We start from the raw sequence: 19,442 nt of genomic DNA on the forward strand, positions 1-19,442 counted from the left end.
GGACTTAAACATAATATCCTGGAATGTCTGGGGGTTACTCAATAAGATAAAGAAGGTTGCGGTCCTTCGATTAGCTAAACGCTGCCAAGCTGATGTTCTCCTATTACAGGAGACCCATCTTCTAGGGTGTCTCAATAGATTCGGATTCACTACAATACACCATTCGGGGTTCACGCGGGGCTCTCGAGGCACGGCAGTCCTGGTGCATTGCTGCATCCCATATACCATTTGTAAACATTGGTTGAATCCCGGGGGTTTGTACACTATTATTACAAGGCAATTGAAAAAATAACAACCTAGGCAATTTAAGGATTAAAATACCATAATGGCAAAAATATAATGAGAGGTTGACTACAGCTTGCTAAAAACACATAATTTTATTTATCAGTTAACACAATAAAAAAGATCATTCATATAACACAGAGTCAAAGTTAAAAATTCATAATACATATATGACATGGACAACAAAACATAAAAATAAATATACAATAAAGGAGGGTGAGTGGCCTAAAAAATGGGTCTCTACGCGCGTTTCGGCGGCCAGCGCCTTCTTCCTGGAGCAGCCACGTAATATCTATAGAATAAAAATACATATAAAATACAAAATTATATCGTTTCACGATTACATAGTAATAAAAACAAGTTCTGATAGTGCAAAAAGATCTAATTTTAAGCAGCTATAGTTCCATAAAAGCAATTTAGTTTACATTTATTTATAATAATAATTTATGGCCAAACATGACAACATTAGGTCCACACTTGCTAGCTGCACTCAAAGAGGCACTCGAACAACACATTCTACCCATGGATTGGTGTCACGCCGAAATCATGGTGGTCCTTCTGCGTGCCCTTTCTGATTCACTGGGGCACGCACAAGGGCTGCCTCCTTGCCCCACTACTGTTTTCCTTAGCCATAGAGCCTTTGGCCACCCGGGTGCGACAAGATATCCTGATTCGAGGATCGGAGTGGTCGAATGAATGTTTTGACAGAATTGCTCTTTTTCATGACAAACCCTTGGTCCCCTGGGACCCGCATTTTTCAGATCCTCCAGGTTTTCGGGTAAACTTCGGGTGTGGGTGCCAACCCCTCAAAATCAGTGCTCTACCCTATGTGCGATGACCAGGGACGCGGAACTTGGGCCGAGCAGTTATCCAATGTCAAAGAGGATTTCAAATATCTGGGGGTAGTTATTTTATCAGGCTCCACGATATCGTGGTCAGACAATATTACCCCTGGTGTTTGTGCAGAAACCACAATATGGTCACAACTACCCCTGTCGCTATATGATCGGTCATCCATTTTTAAAATTGTTTCTCTGCCCTGATTATTGTATCGGATACAGAACTTCCCAACAATATTCCCCACTCTTCTTTCACCCTACTGAATGCAATCCTTAATAGGTTCCTATGGCTAGGCGGGGCTATTCGAGTGGTATTAACTACTTGTACAAAGTCGACCTACTGCAGAGGTATTGCATGAGCAGATAGATATATTTGCATATTACATCTCATCCCATCTCTTAATTATTAGTCGGTGGTGGCACTGGAGGGCACTCTCCTACAGAAACTCCTGTATAGTTAGATAAATCTTGATACCCTCCCTCCGGCCAGCAAAACAGTTATACAATTGTGGCGACACAAGGTTAAAACCATGGGCTGGATGGGACGCTTGACACAAAAAAAAACATTATGGCAGGGTACATAATTACGCAGTCTCCACACTTACAGGCTTTCACAAATGGGACCTTCTTGGAATTTCTACAATGGGCGACATTATGCAAGGATGCAACCTCAAATCCTTTCAATATTGCAATCGGAGTTACAGCTACATAAATCACAGTTCTACAAATACGTACAATTGCAACACCCCATGATCCCCAAATTCGACAACTTGCGGATTTACCAGAGTTTCATCTCCTAGAGAGCCGTTTATTAATGGGACACCGGGGGGCGCATAAGCTAAGACAATTTTATCAGACCCTGACCACGCACACATGAAATACATTACATAAGACCAGAGATACCTGGGAGACCGACATACCTACCATAACTGTAAATGATTGGACCGATGCCCTAGCTAGTCCCCGGAGTGCGGCAGTTTCCTCACGATACCGTCTTTTTTGGGCATGGCCCATCTTGTACCTCTAAAAATGATTGAAATTTGTTGTGAGAAAAAAAAAAGCTAGAATTAAACCAGGTGAGAGTCAGGAAGCATGGTTTCTTTTAAAGGATGTCTTTCTCGAAGTGCTGTAATCCGTTATAAATATTTCCACTTAAGCCTATCATTGTCTGTGTTTTATTTATAGAGCAAACAATTCTAACAATGCAAAAGTCTCTACAGGCCAGAATACGACAGAAGATCCATACTATGGTAAGGCACGAAAAATGACAATATGTGCACCTATTGAAATATTCTCAGGATGAGATAGTAAAATTTGTCATAGGCAGATTTGGAAAAAGGGTTCAGAACTTCTCATCCCAGATTAAATTACTATGGCACTCAATGGTACAATAAAATAAATGTCACTCTCCTCACAATCAGAATTTTGGACTATGGCAAATTTGAAATGGTACAAATATGCCAACAATATTAGAAGAAGCTCAGATTTCAGCCCAAGAATGACCTCATAGGGTGCATTATTCTGTGGGTTTGAACATGAATTGTTGATTTTAGCAAATTACATGCCAATTCAATAAATGTGTACCTAACCAGTGTACACAGCATCTCCAACTAATACACTAGAGCAACAGGCCACACCAACCCTGAAGCAAACTATATGTGCCATTAGAACAATAAATATAGTTACATTGTAATTGTATTAATCTGTATTGTTCCAAATTCTATGCATCTGCTGCACACACGCTCAATGTTGTCCAAAGGTTATGGGTGTTCCTTGCAGGAGTATCTTCTTAAGAGTCTTTTAGTTCTCAATAGACACGAATTAGCATTTTTGTTATGACATTATTATCTCTAGAACCTATTTAATAAGGTTAACATTCAAATGGTTCGTCAGCATTGGTGTATGTTAAGGTGTACTCCAGTCTCATTTGATGGCTCTCATTTCCGTGAAGAACCCACCAAGGTGTCACTAGACTCTAGCTCAAGGTGACATAATGGCAATGGTATGGACTATCCCTTGGGTCAAGCTATACATAAGGCTTTTCACCCAGCATCTCCTACTGCACTGGCTTTAAACTCCTTGCAATAGGACACCTTGATCCCTATTCCACCTCATGTGATAAAAGACATGGAATAGTGACTGACTTGCTCACACTCAAATAGAGTAATTGGACTGAAATCCATCCTTCCTATCACTGGTGTCCAAGTAACTTCCCTGGATTCCTGGGAAAGATGCTGGTTTCCGTATTAGTCTCCACATTCACATAGGGACTTTCATCAGTGGCGGAAATAGAAAGATCTTCCATTTGGACTGAAGGGAGCTCTTGATGGTTCAACGGGCTTTGATACCCATGCAGCTCAGGTAAAGGGAAAGGCAGTCTTGAGTCTACAGAATGACATACTGACAAAGCACTCTATAAATTGGCTTGAGGCACCTGAACAAAGACAGTGGGGAGCATAGCTCTTTACATTTGTTACTAAGCAGAATATCTCATCTCCACTTTCTGGCAGTATCTTACATATTGTAGGGATGGAGAAAGTTTGAGTTGTTTCCCTAAGCCGCATTTTCTTGTCATCTATCACATTTTGTAAAGCGCACAATCACCCGTAAGGGTCTCTAGGCACTTTGGGCCATTGGGAATATTAAGCAAGCTATTGCCCAGAGTCACATGGTGCTGGGCTAATCTGCTGCCGAAGCCGGGGATCTAACCGTGATCCCCAGATTCCGGAGTCAGTCGCCCTAGCCGCGGCGCCACACCTCTTCCTTCATAAGATCTCAGTAATTTCCTCTTAGAGAAGATGTCTAACTTGTGAAGTGAGTCAGGTTCAGTCACCCCTTGATTAACCTGTTTGCATCCAGGAGGGATTTGCTTTTCTCTTTTTACTGCCTCAGAAGAAGGGATATCAGGTATTGGACAATATACTCTGTCTCTTTCCTTTGGCTAAAGTGCTTATTAATTGAAATTCTCCCTTAACCACTCGTAATCTGACCAAGGTGAGGCTGATAAGTCATGGGTGGTAGGGGATCTCCCATACTGACAAAGAACATACTGGTTCTCTCTTTTGTGGTTAAGACAATTTAGGAATGAATTCTCTCCTCTTCCCTTTCCCCTTTCGTTTAGCCAGGCTTCTCCATTCAGACCCTGCATGGACTATGTCTCTTGGTATGCAAATTGAGCAGTGAGGGCTGGTTGAAAGGAAGTTTTTTTTATAAGATTACCTCCACAGTGCAGATATTTAAAAGACTAACCCCCCAGTAAAACATCCAGAGGATACTTAGCTTCTGTGAAGTCATGGTGTCTTTCTTAGGGTCTCCATAATTGTTAACCTCGTAATTATCTTAAAATTTCTGCTGGAGAGGTTTTCGTGGGTTAGAAGTTTGCATCTTGAGAGCTGAACTATGGTTGTTCAAGTGTATGTGAACCATTGAGAGAATAATGGTTGCACAGGCTTAGTCATCTTGCCTTATTAGGAACTATCGCGTGTTCTGTCCTCTAACTGTTTCTAATGGTGACTGACTGAGAGATGATTCTGTGAACCAGAGCCCTACTGAACAAATCTCCTCTTTCTGCAAGAAGCAATGTTTCTTCAGCTCCCTATGTATCCAAGGTGCGGTCAGATTTCTACTTCAGTCAGGAGGGGCTTCTTGTGATACTGTGCACTACAGTAGGGTCAAGAAGAGAGCATGTACATCCTTCTAGGACAAACTGAACACATAGCTCAGGTATTCTATAATGAGGGTAGTGGCAGAGCTTTGGGTTGTGAAGGATAAGGGTGCAGTTAGAAAATGAAAACTGCACCCACTTTGAAGTGTACCTCCAAAGGCATGGCGACATTGAAGCAAGGAAATTTCACGTTCCTAAGAAGACTTACTGTCATCTTTCCATTCATCCTTGCAGCTGTCTATCCATCAAATGCTTTCACACTGAAATGCAATAGCCTATCTATTCATCCACATATCCACTTATCATTCAACTTTCTATAGTCTATTCATCCTTGCTTCCACTCTTTCTTTTACTGTAACAAACATTATTTCACAGATTCACCAATTCATGTTTTGAACAATATTTTCACACATCTATCCACCTAATACCAGCACATACTTTCACTCGTCCATCCTCCCTTCCATCTAGACAGCCATCTTTCTAGCTTTAACCATTCCATCTTTCCCTCATATAGCCACCATTCATAATTTTACCCATCCATTCACCTTCCCATCCACTGTTTTAGCCATCCAAATGTTAACCAAACGTCCATCCGTTCTTTCACCCATCCATCATCCTTTTATCTATTGATCTGTTCTCTCATCGGTCCTTTAGTTCTTCCATCTGTCCATCTATGCATCCACAAACGCTCCAATTGTCCATCAGCCCACTCCTCAACGCATCCATACATTATTTCATACTTCCAAACATACACCCATCCATTCCCCATCCAGCCAATAATCCAATGACTCTTCTACCCACTCTTCTATAACCTGTCCCTTCTATGAACACTTCCATCTTTCCATTCAACCTTCCATCATCCACCCATGCATACATACATACAAATCATCCAATCCAGCCAATCATCCATCCAGCCATTATTTCTTCCATCCATCCACCCTTCCATCCATCAATCCCCTTTACAGGGGCCTTAGGAGCCACTCATTCCTTACCATTGGTTTGGATCATTGGCAACCTAATATGCTTGCTTTTTATTACTTTCTTGTGTCCTTCCACTGAGCATTTTTTCAGGTGATACTTTTTTAGTTTTGTTTAAGCACTCAACATGAGTTTTTTACGCTGTCTCCCTCATGTACTTCTCCCACTTTTGTGTTCCTTCCCCAGTCAACAGACCCTCCCTTTTCTGTCTGCTTGCCGATCGCCCCTCCGCCCCAACCTCCATTACCAGTCTGCTTTTCCCCAAGCCCTCCTGACCACCCTCTGTAGTCAATTTATTTGCTTCCAGCCCGTCTCGACCAACATGTGAACTTACGCCAGAGCTGCCGACTTTGGAGCTGGGGAACATGGTTCGAGGCTCAACGTCGGCTCAGCACTCTGTGATTCTGAGCATATCACGTAATCTCCCGGTGCCCACCATAAAATGAATGTGTCCTTGTGTACTGTAACTGGTGCTCATGTAAAGCACTCCAATACCTTTGGGGAGGGTTCGCGCTATATAAATCTGCAAAAAGAAAAACAACCATGTATTGCCCATCTGCTTTTCCTAAAAAACCTTCCGCCCATCCTCCATTGTGTGTATGCTCCCACACCGTCGTCTTTGCCTCCTGCTCTGCACGTTGCTTCTCATCCTTCTTCCCTCTGTATTGCCTCCCATGCCCCCTCTCTCCTGTTGCCTTTTGCCCTCCTTTTGTGCTGCCTAAAACCCTTCATTTCCTCCATGTTTGCCTCCGTCAGGGGACCCTATTATAGTGCACCGTACCTCAGGGGGACCAATTTAAAAAAATCGCTTTCACACAGCAAATGCTGGCCACCTCATGGCCCTTTTTAGGTTTCGCCTGCACAGCGTTTTTGCTGTGCTTCAGAAATCTATTGTTTTTAATATAAACTTAAAAGGAACTTACATCCTGCCTCTACTCTTTCTTGGCTTCTCATTGGTTCCTGTGCTCGCCACTTACTTATCTTTCATGTCTATTGGTTGTAGCATATTTTCCTGCATTTACCAATGCTTGTTCCCCGTCTACTTCTCTTATCAGTTTCCCACCGCCAAAATACTGTTAACATCCACTTTGGTGGAACTATATTTTCATAAAGTGTTGCATTTTACTATTGCAGCATACTTATATAACAATTTATCACCCAGAGAGATTAAGTCATTTGCATATTTCGCAGCGCTGCCGGGATCCCAAGTACTCTAGTCAGCAGCTCTGGCCACTGCCCCACATTCTTTCAATTCCTGTGTTATCTTTCAGGGAGCTCTATCCTGCTCCCGGAATATGATTGATGAAAACAGCTTTTCCTTAATTATAGGCGAAAACGATGCATTACCAATGCTTGTTTGTATTACTTTAGTCACAGCAGACGTGCAGCTGCACAACATGACTACAAAATATTAACAATGCCAAGAGCTTTCGTAGGTGAGACTATTGAACTGATTATGAATAGTAACTGTCATAATCTAGGAATTATGGCAGACTAGAACATACCCCAATGGGTAATCATGTGCACTATTTTAGAAAAGCACATGAACCTATCAACTCTGAAAATCAAGTAAACCTCATTAGTTTAGTATTATTCTAAATCTACGCATTATTACTGTGTTTATTTTAAAGTTACTTCAAAATATTTGTCCTTTATCAATTTCAGCTCACAATGAAAATGGTGAAAATCACATTGAAAAGCCTACAGAAGAAAAGAAAGGTAAAGTGATCCATCAGTTTCATAGAGGATCCTACTAAATGGGATACATACAGCGCACCCTTATAAAAAAAACGGATTGTGGCCCTAATCAAACAAACAAGTCTCAAGAGTGACGCCTTAGTGGAAACAATTAGCAGGCAGCTCTTAAGTGTGACCCTCAAGTGTCCAGTGGCATCTGCTTTCCATGGTAGACCATCAATGATTTGCTTTTACTTACATTCTAGCAAGTCAGTGGGTAAATTCTAAAGGGCAAGGTAGGAAGCTAAGTCTGGGGCCTCCGAATATGGCCCACAAAATGGAATTTGATTAAAATTATAGTCAAATAAATCTCCTTATAGGGATAGTGCCGAAGTTGAAAGTGTTTATTGACTAAACAGATGTTAGTAGTCTGTGAATCACAGTCAACTGACACTACTTGTCCTTAAATCAAGTCAAGGTCACGTGTTAGCCTTTTTGTTTGTATACATTTCCAGACCATTGGGTGGATCGAAGTTTCCAGCTGGGCCTGTGCATCAAAGCAAAACATTCAATAAATGTTAAGTAGATTAGGCTCCGCAAGAAAGATAGAGAATAGTTAAGTTTCAAACATGAAGGTTTGTTAGTTATCAGATGGCACAAGCAGACAGCATTAATAAATCAGAATATGAATGCATCAAATATCATGAAGTTCAAATCAAGTCAAAGTCTTATAAATGAGAGGATGAGCCAGTATTGGGTCACCTCTAAGGAAAGGACAAAGGAAAGTCAGTTCTCTCCCTCTGTGAGAGTTCTCTAAATCTCCTACTCTGCCCTATGCGCATCGAGAAACAACTGCCCTATGATCTAATATGCTCTAACTTAAATCACACAAGTCTAACAATTTACACTCCTACATGCAGTTCTCATGAGACGGTTGTTAGGCGCTCAGGGCTCCTAACAGTACAAGCTTCTGTCTGTATCCTTCAAACTTACACTATCTCCAACAAGATGAGATACAGGGACCAGCCTGTGCTCTGAAGGGGTCAGTGTGAATACACTACTCTTTAAAACATTCCATGATTAACACAAAGAATAGAAAACATTGCTTCACAAAGAAAAAAAGGTAAAATAACTGCATTTGATAATTATAACTCCATCTTCACCTAGAAGTAAAATGGTCATGTGTCACAAAGCAAGATGGCAAACAGCGTAGCCATTTTAAAATGCAGGCCCAAGTTAGCTATAGTCAGTCTAAACGTGAATTGACAGAAATTTCTCCACAAATGACACTAGGAGGTCTATGCAATAACGTTGTATTCATGTAAAACATTTAATATACAAAACACGTCAGTGTCAGAAACATGAATTTCCTGTGGTCAATATGAGACAGAGCAACAAAATATGGAGGATGCTAGTTACAGTTACACTAATACAAGTAAGTGTAGCTGAGTGGTGGAATAGGCAAAAAAGTTGTGAATCGCAAGAGTGACATTTTAACTCAACGAACACAAATTTCAGTTAGTAGCGACATACCTCATTTCTCACAAAGAATGCAAACAGGTGCACAGAAGACCTCTTGAGAAGAGGACAATGACCTATGCTAGTACCAAAATTGTAAACGTTTTTTGGATGAGCAAGGTACGTTTATTGTTTTCACACCTCAGCCACAGCTCAAAGTGCTGCAATTCCAGAAACATGCACTTCCTGTGGGCAATGTTAGCCTGGCCATGAAAACATGGGGGAAGCAAGTTACAGTTACACTAATACGGGTAAGTGTACCCGAGTGGTGTAATAGGAGTCAAACAGAATGAATTGATGAATCAAAATGCTTGTCTTCGCTTTAGAGTACTCGGGAAAGACGGAGAGACATATGGCATAAATATCCACTTGGAGTTGTGGTGACGTTTAGTGGTGAATGAAAAACTTCCTAGTTATTGTTATGGAAAGTTTCAATTCTATTAAGGACACGGAGGTGAGGATTATGCTTTACCTCCTTTGCTTTTTATTAACAGCAGTCATTTCACAACATACAAAAACTACCATTCCAATGAATCTCTGGGAATGAAACAAAAGTTCAGCAACCATTAGGCAATAGAGTCAATGCAGCGACCAATCAGGAACCAAGAGTCTCTAATATAGTCCTTCACTTATGTCCCCACATCCTTTTTCGCCGTACGAGTCATGCCAATGCTCTGGGATCATACCTCTTGTTTACCTGACTCTGTCCCTAGGAAAAAGAGAGCAGTTACCCAGAGGACTCAGCCAAAATAAAGCTTGCATTGTAAAGAAAAAAATCATGAAGCAACCGTCAAATCACACTGGCAGTCATGTAAAATATATCTGATTGTGCATAACTCTATACTTAACCCCTCCCCTGCTGATGACGGAACCGCTCTGTCATCAGCTACAGTTGAGCTGTGCTGATGACGGAGCGGTTCCGCCATGGCCCAGCCGCCGCACCTGCGCGGCGCTGATTTCGCGCCTGCGCGGGCGTTCTAATGAGCGGGGCGGGTTATGACGGAACCGCTCCGTCACCAGCATAGCTCAACCGCGGCTGGTGACGGAGCGGCTCCGTCACCAGCATGCGGCCGCCGTGCGGCAGCCCCGCCCCTTTAGCGCTGCGGCGGAATAGCCGCCGCAGCGAAGGGGTTAATAGTCATAGGGAGGGTAAGCCTTATCATAATCCACTGGACAGGAGAATCCTAGCCTCCGTGTCCTTAATAGAATTGAAACTTTCCGTTACAATAGCTAGGAAATGTTTCTTTACATGCCAGGACGGGAAGAGCTTCAAACAATGCCAGCCTCCTGCATCACCCACCTCACTCAACACGCTATGGTGGGAGATGAAATCGCGCTTTGCAGCTTTCGAAGAGCAATCAGAAGCTGATGTTCCCCAGGCGGATGAAATTCCACAGACATTTCTTCATATGCCTTGAGGCATTGCACAACACTCAATTTAGGGGAATCAGGAAATGCCGGTAGGAGATAACCCTGGTTTTACATTTTGTCAGTCAACTAACTGTGAAAGACACCCCTGAAGGGGATAATGTCCAAGTATATCTGACACCAGTCTATAAGAGACCAGACATAAAAGCATAGCTAGCTTTGCTAAAAGCTCCTTTCTTGAAAAGAATCTGTTGGGTTGTGAGGACAAAAACAGGTTAAGCGCTTGATTGACGTCCCAAAAGTCAAGAATATTGTGGTTCTGAAGGAAGAGACAGTCGGATATCCTGAAGGAGTTGACATACAAAAGGATGTTCTCCCATTGGGGAGTCCCCCCACTGGGATATGTCGTGCTGATATGGCAGAACGGAAGGTGTTGATAGAATGATAGAATGATATGCCGGCCTTCCATCGCCCGACTAAAAAAACAATTGAGTACTTGTACTACATCTGCGACCATGGGATCAAAACCCCGTCGCAAACACCAACAGGATCATCTCGCCTAAGCCAATTTGTAGCGCTTAACTGTATAGTCAGCTCAGGTTTGGACAGGAGTTCCTCAGTTGGAGAACAGCCTTTACGACGCGGCTGTTACACCGCATGCTGTTACAACGTGGTTTTTAAAACGCAAGTCGTTACCACGACTTGCGCTGGAGGGCGCTGCAGGACAAGGAATTTTTTAATTTACTATCCAACACCTTCCCTACTGTACGTAGGCTGGTGTTGGAATAGTAAATTAAAAAATTCCTAAGTCCGCACCTCCTCCAACGCAAGTCGTGGTAACGACTTGCGTTGAAAAAAAACGCGTTGTAACGGCACGCGGTGTAATAGCAAGCATTGTAAAGCCATACATCCCCTCAGTTTTTCCCGAAAGGCCAGGTATGGACCATCAGAGACAGGGACCATTCCACGACCACCTGATGTGGTATCTGATCTTGGATGAGAAGTAGAGACGAAAACAGGGTGAGATGATTTGGAAAATCCCAGGAAAGTTCCCAAAGAACCAGAAACCACACTTGAAATTTCCAAATGTGTGTTATCATCACCACTTCAGCCCACTGTCATTTGATCTGGGCTGAGGCCCGAGTGATCATCGTGAATGGGGGAAAAGCGTAACCTTTCTCTTGACTCCAATTCTGGAGAAACGTGTCCATAGGTACTGCCTGTAGGTCTCTGATCCCCCCTGGACACAAACAAGTCCACGGAGAATGGACCCCTTTTGTTATAGATTGTGGCAAAGACCTCTGGATGGAGTTTCCAGTGACTGGAATCCTGAAAATGGCATGAGTGCCAGTCCCATCCCAGGTTCTCCAGACTGGGGAAATATTTGTCTGTGAGCCAAATCTGATGATTCAGGCAGTGTTGCCACAAACTGGTCGCTAGATCAAAGGGGGTCTTGGAGCGGGTGCCCCTTATGTGTTATCGGACCACCAGTACACTGTCCATTTTCAGGAGTACACACGATTGATTTCAGTCTTCAGACCAGACTGCAAGAGACACTGCAAGAGTTCCAATCAGGTGATATGCAATCTCTGTTCTCTGTTCTGTTCTTGAGGAGACCACAACCCTCCTGTGAAAAAAATCTCCACACCTAGTTCCCCATCCTGATCTGCTGGGGTCTGATTCTATGACCAGATCTGGGGCTGAACCGTAGACTTGCTCTTCTATTCCATGTGTCCATATGGAAAAGCCACCTGCTTATCTTCTCTTGTGACTCTTCGAAAACGGTGACCATGTGGGAGTAAGTGAAGCCTTTGCATACGTGAGCAGATTTCGGGTGCTGCAAGGGCCGACAATGCAGGGGGGACATAAAAATTGCCTGAATCGAGGATGAGACGAGACCCAACAGGCTGGCAATTTGGCGCAGTGGAACAAGTTAAGGAGGACGCATGCCTGGCCTGCGTCCTCCTTAACTTGTGATGGATCTTCGTCCCCATCCAATATGGAAGACTCAATGTGGCTTTGGTGGAATCTGTCATGAAACACAGAAAAGTTCTCTTCTGAAAGGGAACCAACAGAGACTTCTTCTCGTTTATGACAAAACCGAGGCTCTGTAGAAGGGTAACTGCCATCTGTTGCTGGATTGACAGCTGCCATGGACACTGAGTCAAAAGGAGCATGTTATCTAAAGAGATGATAAAGCACACACCCCTGTGCCCGAAGGTACTCAACACCCGGTAGGAGACCCTCGTGAAGCACCTTGGGGCGAAGGAGAAACCGAAGGGCAGAGTGGAAAACTCGTACCTTGGCTGGTGCCAGATAAAATGGAGGAACCACCTGCTGGGTGGAAATATTGGATTGACAAGTATGCATCGTTTAGGTCCAGTCAGGCCATCCACTCTAACGGACTCAGGACATCTCGCAGGAGGTAAATGATTGATGACTGGGTGCTGTCCCTGTCTGGTTTGTCGAACAGAAAAAGGTGGCTGATGAAACTGTGGGGATAAGGAAGTGAGGGACAAATAGCTCCCCTATCCAGGAGAGAAGTGATCTCCGCATCTACCACCATGGCATCTTGTGTGGAGAATGGACGGTCTTGGATGGGAATCCTACCAAAGGGAAACATAGAACTCGATCTGAAAAACTTGAATCATTTGCTAAACCCAAGCGTCTGTTGTGATGGACCTCCAGATATGTGAAAAATTCACCAGATGGCCCCCTACCCTTAGAAGGGAGAAGGGAGAGCCCCTTCCCCCGAAGTGGAAGCAGCATTGAATCCCTTGATGCCTGTGCCATGGGAACAATGTTCTCTGGTTGGGTAGATATTGGCGTAGCGGGATTTATCCTGATAGAAGCCTCGCCTGGAACCTTGCCCTCCGGGACGGTAATGGGAGGTTGCACTGCTGGATGAGTGGCCCCTACCTCTGCCAACCCCATGGAAAACACAGAGGTGGAACGCTCTTTTAACGGACGATTGGGCCTCGTTCAAAGACATGAACGTGTTGATGAACTTGCCCAATTCCTTATTAAAGGGCTCTCCAAAGATTTCCCCCTAGGCTATCGCTCCTGCCCTTGAGACCGCTAGGTCCCTAAGTTTTGGGTCCACCTTTATTAAGATGGAGCGTTGATGCTCTATGGACAATGCACAGTTTGCGTTACCTAGAAAAATTATAAAGCGTGCGCCCATACAGAGAGCACCTCTGGGAAAATTAGGGAGCCTGAAGACTGGGCAATGGGCCAATGGCATCCAATACCTTTTCTTGGCACGCCCTCCAGGACGTATCTATACCCTTTTTTGGATCTTTCATAAACTTGGCCATTATAGGGCTAATTCGGTTAATACAGCCACCTTCCCATCCAGGGTAGGGTGCGGGCATTCTGCCCAAAGAAGGCAATGGGCCTTCTTGCGGCTTGTGAACAAGGCCCACCCTACCTACCTTCTTGGACGGCGCCCACTCTGCGGACCAAGAGTGGATAATATCATCGGGTCAAATATATCGGACCCCACGTCCAGTCTTGAGGGTTCAATGTGGGTTGGTGGAGAGGAGGGAAGCCAAGGCCTAGAAGGACAGGCATCATCATCCTTGCCATTATGGGAGTCATCATCTGGGTCAGGGGACACTGGTTGTGGAGAATCAGAGACCAACCCAGTCAGATCGCAGGATGGGAGGGAGGGGGGTTCTTGCTCCTGAAAGGCATGCTTAATGCATGCAAAGGTGTCATCATGATCAACCCTTTCTTCCTGGTGATGTTTCACTGAAACTACTCAACATCCCAGTGGCTGGGAGGGTTCCGAGAGGCCTGGGGGTTCTGAGGAAACCTGACTGGGTTTGTTAACCATTGTGCATTTGCATGCAATTTACTGTGGAAGGCAGAGCTCAAAGGGCCCCATAGCGTCTGCCAACGCCCTATAGATGGAAGGCGTCCACAGCCTCATAAAAATCGTCGTCCCATGAAAGGAACGCTAGAAGGTCCGCCTCCCTCTGGATGTCCTCTGTGACCTCCATTGTAATGGTCCCAGTAGGGAAAGAAACAGAAGCCCCAAAGCCTGGCCAAAAGCAATATAGTAGGCGCGACACCAATGTAAAATAGGTAATACGTACAGGCACTGCCTGCTGGAGTGTGCTGTTTATATCAGAGGTTAAGCGATAATCAGTGAAGGTCATCAAGAATGTGCAGGCAGAGCGCTGTGAATTAGGAGCTGGGTTGACAGCCAAATCATGTAGGTGAACAGAGCATCATTGCGATGAGTCCAAGCCCGGGGACCCCCGTCAGGAGAATATTGGGCCTGGGAGTCTGTCCCCAGCCCAGTGTGTGCGGCGTGAATAAACAATGCTGACCCTTTTTTGGCTGTCATCTCAAAACATATACCCTCTGCGAAGCCTTTAGCAAACTAAAACAGACCACCTGGGGCGACACAAGTATAGCACACAATATAGACCCTGACTAGCAGGACATCAGAATCAACATATAAGGCCAAGATTAAGGGCTACCGATCCCGACCTTGGCGTATCTCTCCAGTAAATTTGGCTCCCGAGGCTGGCAGCGCACAACTGCAATCCCGCTATGTAGGGAATTGAAAGTTGCGTGTCACAGCCCAAAACGCATCGTCATCGCCACCTAATGGGCGGAGGACCACACCGCGGACTGAGTCACACCAAGCTGCTGGTTGCGAGCAGCACAAGAGCGATCCCGCAGCCGGATTGTCACAATAATAAGCAATACCAATCAAATTAGCACACATAATACAGGAATAATGACAATATCACTTTTATCAAAGAGAAAAAGGAGCAGCGAAGAAAGAGGATGTGGGGATATAAGCAAAGGACTATATTAGAGGCTGTTGGTTCCTGAATGGTCGCTGCATGGACTCTATTGCCTTTTATATGTTATGAAAACAAAGGAAGTAAAGCATAATCCTTGCCTCCGATCCTGAAACTTAATTTGTTTCACTTTGGTCTTAGTCTTTCAGATAAAATAGTTCCTGCAGAATTCGGGACAGAGTACATTAGGGTTTATATGCCCTTATGATGAAAGCAATGGCCTCACTGGCCATAGTGCCACCCATAGGCAGCATCTATATACAACAACGTAGAATTGATAAAGGTTGAACCTCTGTCACCTAAGCTGATGTGACATAGAATATTTGTTTCTCAAAGTGTTATTACATTTACAAGCTTCCTTGTTTGCCCTCTTGAGTCAAGTACAGGCCATCGCTAAATGGAAAATACTCAGTGTACGCTATGAAACTAGAAAGTGTCTGTTTGTCATATCTGTCCCACCTCACATAAATAAGTTGCTGATGAGGTATCCAGGATATGTAAACCCCTAGCGCAAGGAAACACCAAACCCCTTCCTTATTTGCCCTAGGCCAGCATGTACAAACACACCCTTTCTCGGTAACAGCAGTACCATTCTTTTGTAGTACCCGATGAAACAAGCAATGATGTGGAATATGTTGAAGTGATGCAAGACACTCCTGATTCTCACAAAGGTAAGCGAAAGCCTTTTACACTGGTACAAAAGAGGTGTCTTCATTTCATATGTATGCATAGTAATATAGCTCGAGCATAGCTGAGAAGTCAAATCAGCTGGTTAAAAAGGCATCATTGGGAAGTGGAACGAATATAGAGGTACCATATGTGAGCCACCCGTATTGCCGGCACAGCGGCCCCTGGAGGATCTAATACCCTAATGTTCTATTGTGAACTATAATGTATACTTAGCAGGATACTGTGGAACCGCGTGCAATGTGTCACTAACTACCATGCCTTGTGCTTTCTATGAAATGTAAACAGTGACGGTGTTTTGATTGACAATAAAAAGAAGTTTAAAAAAAATCATCATTTAGAAAAGTGAATCCAAATTGCCTAGGAGACTTTGACTAAATTTGAAGGGTGAAGCAGGGTTTGCCATAACTTGAAGAGATTTAGGGACGGTCTGGCTGATGTATCTCGGTCTGTAGTCGAGAAGGGTACGAGGACGAGAAGATTGGGAAGCGTAAGATTTGATGGTGGTATTCCGTAAAACTCCTGGTTGGAGGTCTGTCTCCGATAGTATGTTGTGAGGTAGCAGAGAAAGTATCCCGAACACACTTTCTTTTCCAGCTCATATACTGTAGAGCGGTATCACTGGCAGGAAACCACTTTTGGGTGGTTTCCCAGTAAAGGGCCAGGACGTGAGCTCGAAGATAACTGCCGCCTGCGCTAGAAAGAAAACATTACAGAGGATGTTTAAGAACAAACAAACGACACTACTGGGCCCTGTTGGAGGGTGCATAGGAAAAACCCATGCCTTATGCTCGAATCATTGACAAAGCCAATTCGTCTGGTTCTTTTAGAAGTAGAAGGTAGTTGTATGGATGGGCGATTGCATGGATATAGCATGTAGCTGGCGAGGGCGGTGTATGGGGAAATGGCAGAATTTTAGTAAGAGTAGTGAGGAGCTCGGTAGTGCATGTGAGCAGTGTGAGAGGGAAGGAGAAATGTGTAGGAGAGGAGCAGTGTGGAAGTCAGATGAGGGTCCACAGTTCAAGCCTGTGTATGCTCTTAAGGTAGTGAGCAAGCGGTGTGAAGCTACCATGCGCTGTTTTAGAACCCATAAAGTATCTGGACATGCAGTGTTGTGCATAGAGCTATGTGTTAGTGAATGAATGAGAGAGATTTGTCTCCCCTTCGGACAAGCCTAAAGAGCAGAATTGAGAGAAGTGAGGCAGAGGCAAAAGCAGAGCGCAGCACTCTGGAAGGAAGATATTGGATGAACCTCTTGACCAAGTAGCTAGGGCTAGAGAGATACATTGCCCAGTGGTCCAAAGCTAAGGCTTTGAATAAGATCTGTTTCTTGGCGGGCAGCCAATGCAGAGCTTTCAGTGCCGATGAAGTCGAGGAATGCATAGGTAGATGCAGAAGAAACTTCCCAGCCACATTTTGAACAATCTCCAGATGATTCGCCAAAGCTTCAGCTGCTCCTAGATAAAGAGTGTTCGCGTAATCCAAATACGAGGTGATCAAAGCATGGTTCTCTTCCAGGGGATCCTCATCAATAGTCATAAGCATTAGAATGTTCCCGCCCATGCGCGGGACCCCGGAAACACTATATTATATGTGCCCTACATATATATACTCATATATATATATTAAACGCTCCTTTCCTGCTGAAAGAAACTGCTCACTCGTGGGTGGGTGCTGTCAGCGGCTAGCAGGACGCCGCATAACATAACGCTCCAATTCCTCTTTCCTTCAAAAGAAGACGACAGCACTCGAGAGGTACTTTTCAGACGTGCAGGTTTATTTCAGGTAGGCACTCTCCACAGACGCGTTTCGGCGTGTTGCCTTCGTCAGTGTGGTAACAATGATTATTTACTTGTCGATGGAATAAATACACCATTTTCATTTTCTTGCTCTGTACATAGAGATAGACAGAGGACAACCCCACTATGGACGCTATGGGCGCCATCTTAGAGTGTGAAATGTGCAACCTAAAAGTTATCACAGATTGTACAATAAAGCCCATAGATGGGCAAATCCAGACAGGTAGTGGGTATAAACAGCAAATCATAAATTTCTAATATGAACAACAGAAATAAAGCCGTGGATCGGCTAGGGTCCTCTATCTAGTAAACAATGGTCCACCGATGTCTGCAGACAGTCATCGTATGTTCTTGCCAAGTAAGTCACAAAGCAGTACAACTCACAATGTTTGAATCTCAATTCATCAATAATTATGTAAATGATAAGAAATTCCAAGATCCTCAACCCAGCCTTGTTAGATGCTAAGACATGTGAAGGTTCTAAGTAGGGGAAAACCCCAGAAAAATGATCAAGGTCCATTCAACAATAATTCATGATTCTATCTAGTGAGTTTTCTGCCAATTGAACGACAATAATATACAGAAGGTATATGCTGAATAAACAAATATGAATACCTTCACAAAACAAAACAAACAAACAGCAATCCACTCCAGTGATCATCGGATTCAACATCACATTACAGTTGTGTGTAGAAATCAATTATAGGCCATCGAGTTGTCCAAAGTTCTTACTGCTATACTCCCCTGGTAATTCTTGCAGATGGGGAAGTAATATGGACGCTACATGGCCAATGGCGGTACACTGTATTCCTATTTTATTTACCCAGATGAAAAGACATCTCCTCCCCTGCGTTTAATCCCCTGGGGTACTTCGTAGAAAGGTCTATTATAAACCTTGATTCAAGTCTACGGAGTCGTCTAAGGCGATCTCCGCCCCTCACATTAGGTGGTATGGTGTCAAGACCGAAGTATTGTAGTAGTTTTCGGTCTCGTCCATGGACCTCCGCGAAGTGGCGGGCCACTGGGTAACTGGGGTCTGCCTTGTCGATGGCTCTCAAGTGCTCCATAACCCTTAGCTTCAGTTCTTTTATGGTGCTGCCTATGTAGCGGAGGCCACACGGGCAGAGTAAACAGTAAACAGCATATTGTGTGCTGCAGGTGATGAATTTTCTAATGGGTATACTCCTTCCCGTATCTGGTATACTGTACGAGAGAACTCTCTTGCTACTCGCACAGGCCTTGCATCTCCCACAGGGAAAAAATCCTTTCTGATCTTTTAAGGTATTTGCCCTAGGGGGAGGTTTTTCCAAATGGCTCCTGACGAGTATATCACCCACAGACCTGGCTTTACTGAATGTAACTAATGGGTTAGGTGGGAGATCATCCTTTAGTACAGTGTCCGTTTGCAAAATATGCCAGTTCTTTTTAAGCATTCTTTTCAAGTCATTAGCTCCCGTGGAATAGGGAGTGATCAACCTAAATTTATTGATGGTGGTGGTTGTGTTTCTTTCACGGCCAGATCCATCTGATCTAGCAGTGAGTAAACTCCCTCTTGATATCTTTTTTACCCTTTTCAGCGTATCATGCAATAGGTCTTCGCCATATCCCCTTACCATAAAGCGGGATATGCATTCAGAGGCAGCCGCCTCGAAATCACAATCTCTAGAGCAGTTTCTACGGATTCTCAATAGCTCACCGTAGGGGATGCTATTGACAAGTTGTGGTGGGTGACTGCTGCTGGCAAAAAGGGTGGAATTGCCAGCCGTTTCTTTTCTGAACAGGCTCGTGTGTAATTGCCCATCTTCAACAA

At 44.1% G+C, this 19,442-nt stretch overlaps 1 protein-coding gene across 1 annotated transcript in view; it reads left to right on the plus strand.

Annotated features, from left to right (window-relative positions):
* PECAM1 (platelet and endothelial cell adhesion molecule 1) overlaps nucleotides 1–19,442 on the plus strand; it is a 519,858-nt gene that overhangs the window by 284,770 nt on the left and 215,646 nt on the right. Inside the window, exons 11-13 of the mRNA XM_086930914.1 lie at nucleotides 2,307–2,371; nucleotides 7,429–7,482; nucleotides 15,749–15,817. Coding sequence (XP_086787040.1) covers nucleotides 2,307–2,371; nucleotides 7,429–7,482; nucleotides 15,749–15,817 — 188 coding nt within the window. The remainder of the gene's footprint in view (nucleotides 1–2,306; nucleotides 2,372–7,428; nucleotides 7,483–15,748; nucleotides 15,818–19,442) is intronic.

The sequence above is a fragment of the Lissotriton vulgaris genome, chromosome 7 (genome assembly GCF_964263255.1).
Source record: "Lissotriton vulgaris chromosome 7, aLisVul1.2, whole genome shotgun sequence".
Classification (NCBI taxonomy): domain Eukaryota; kingdom Metazoa; phylum Chordata; class Amphibia; order Caudata; family Salamandridae; genus Lissotriton; species Lissotriton vulgaris.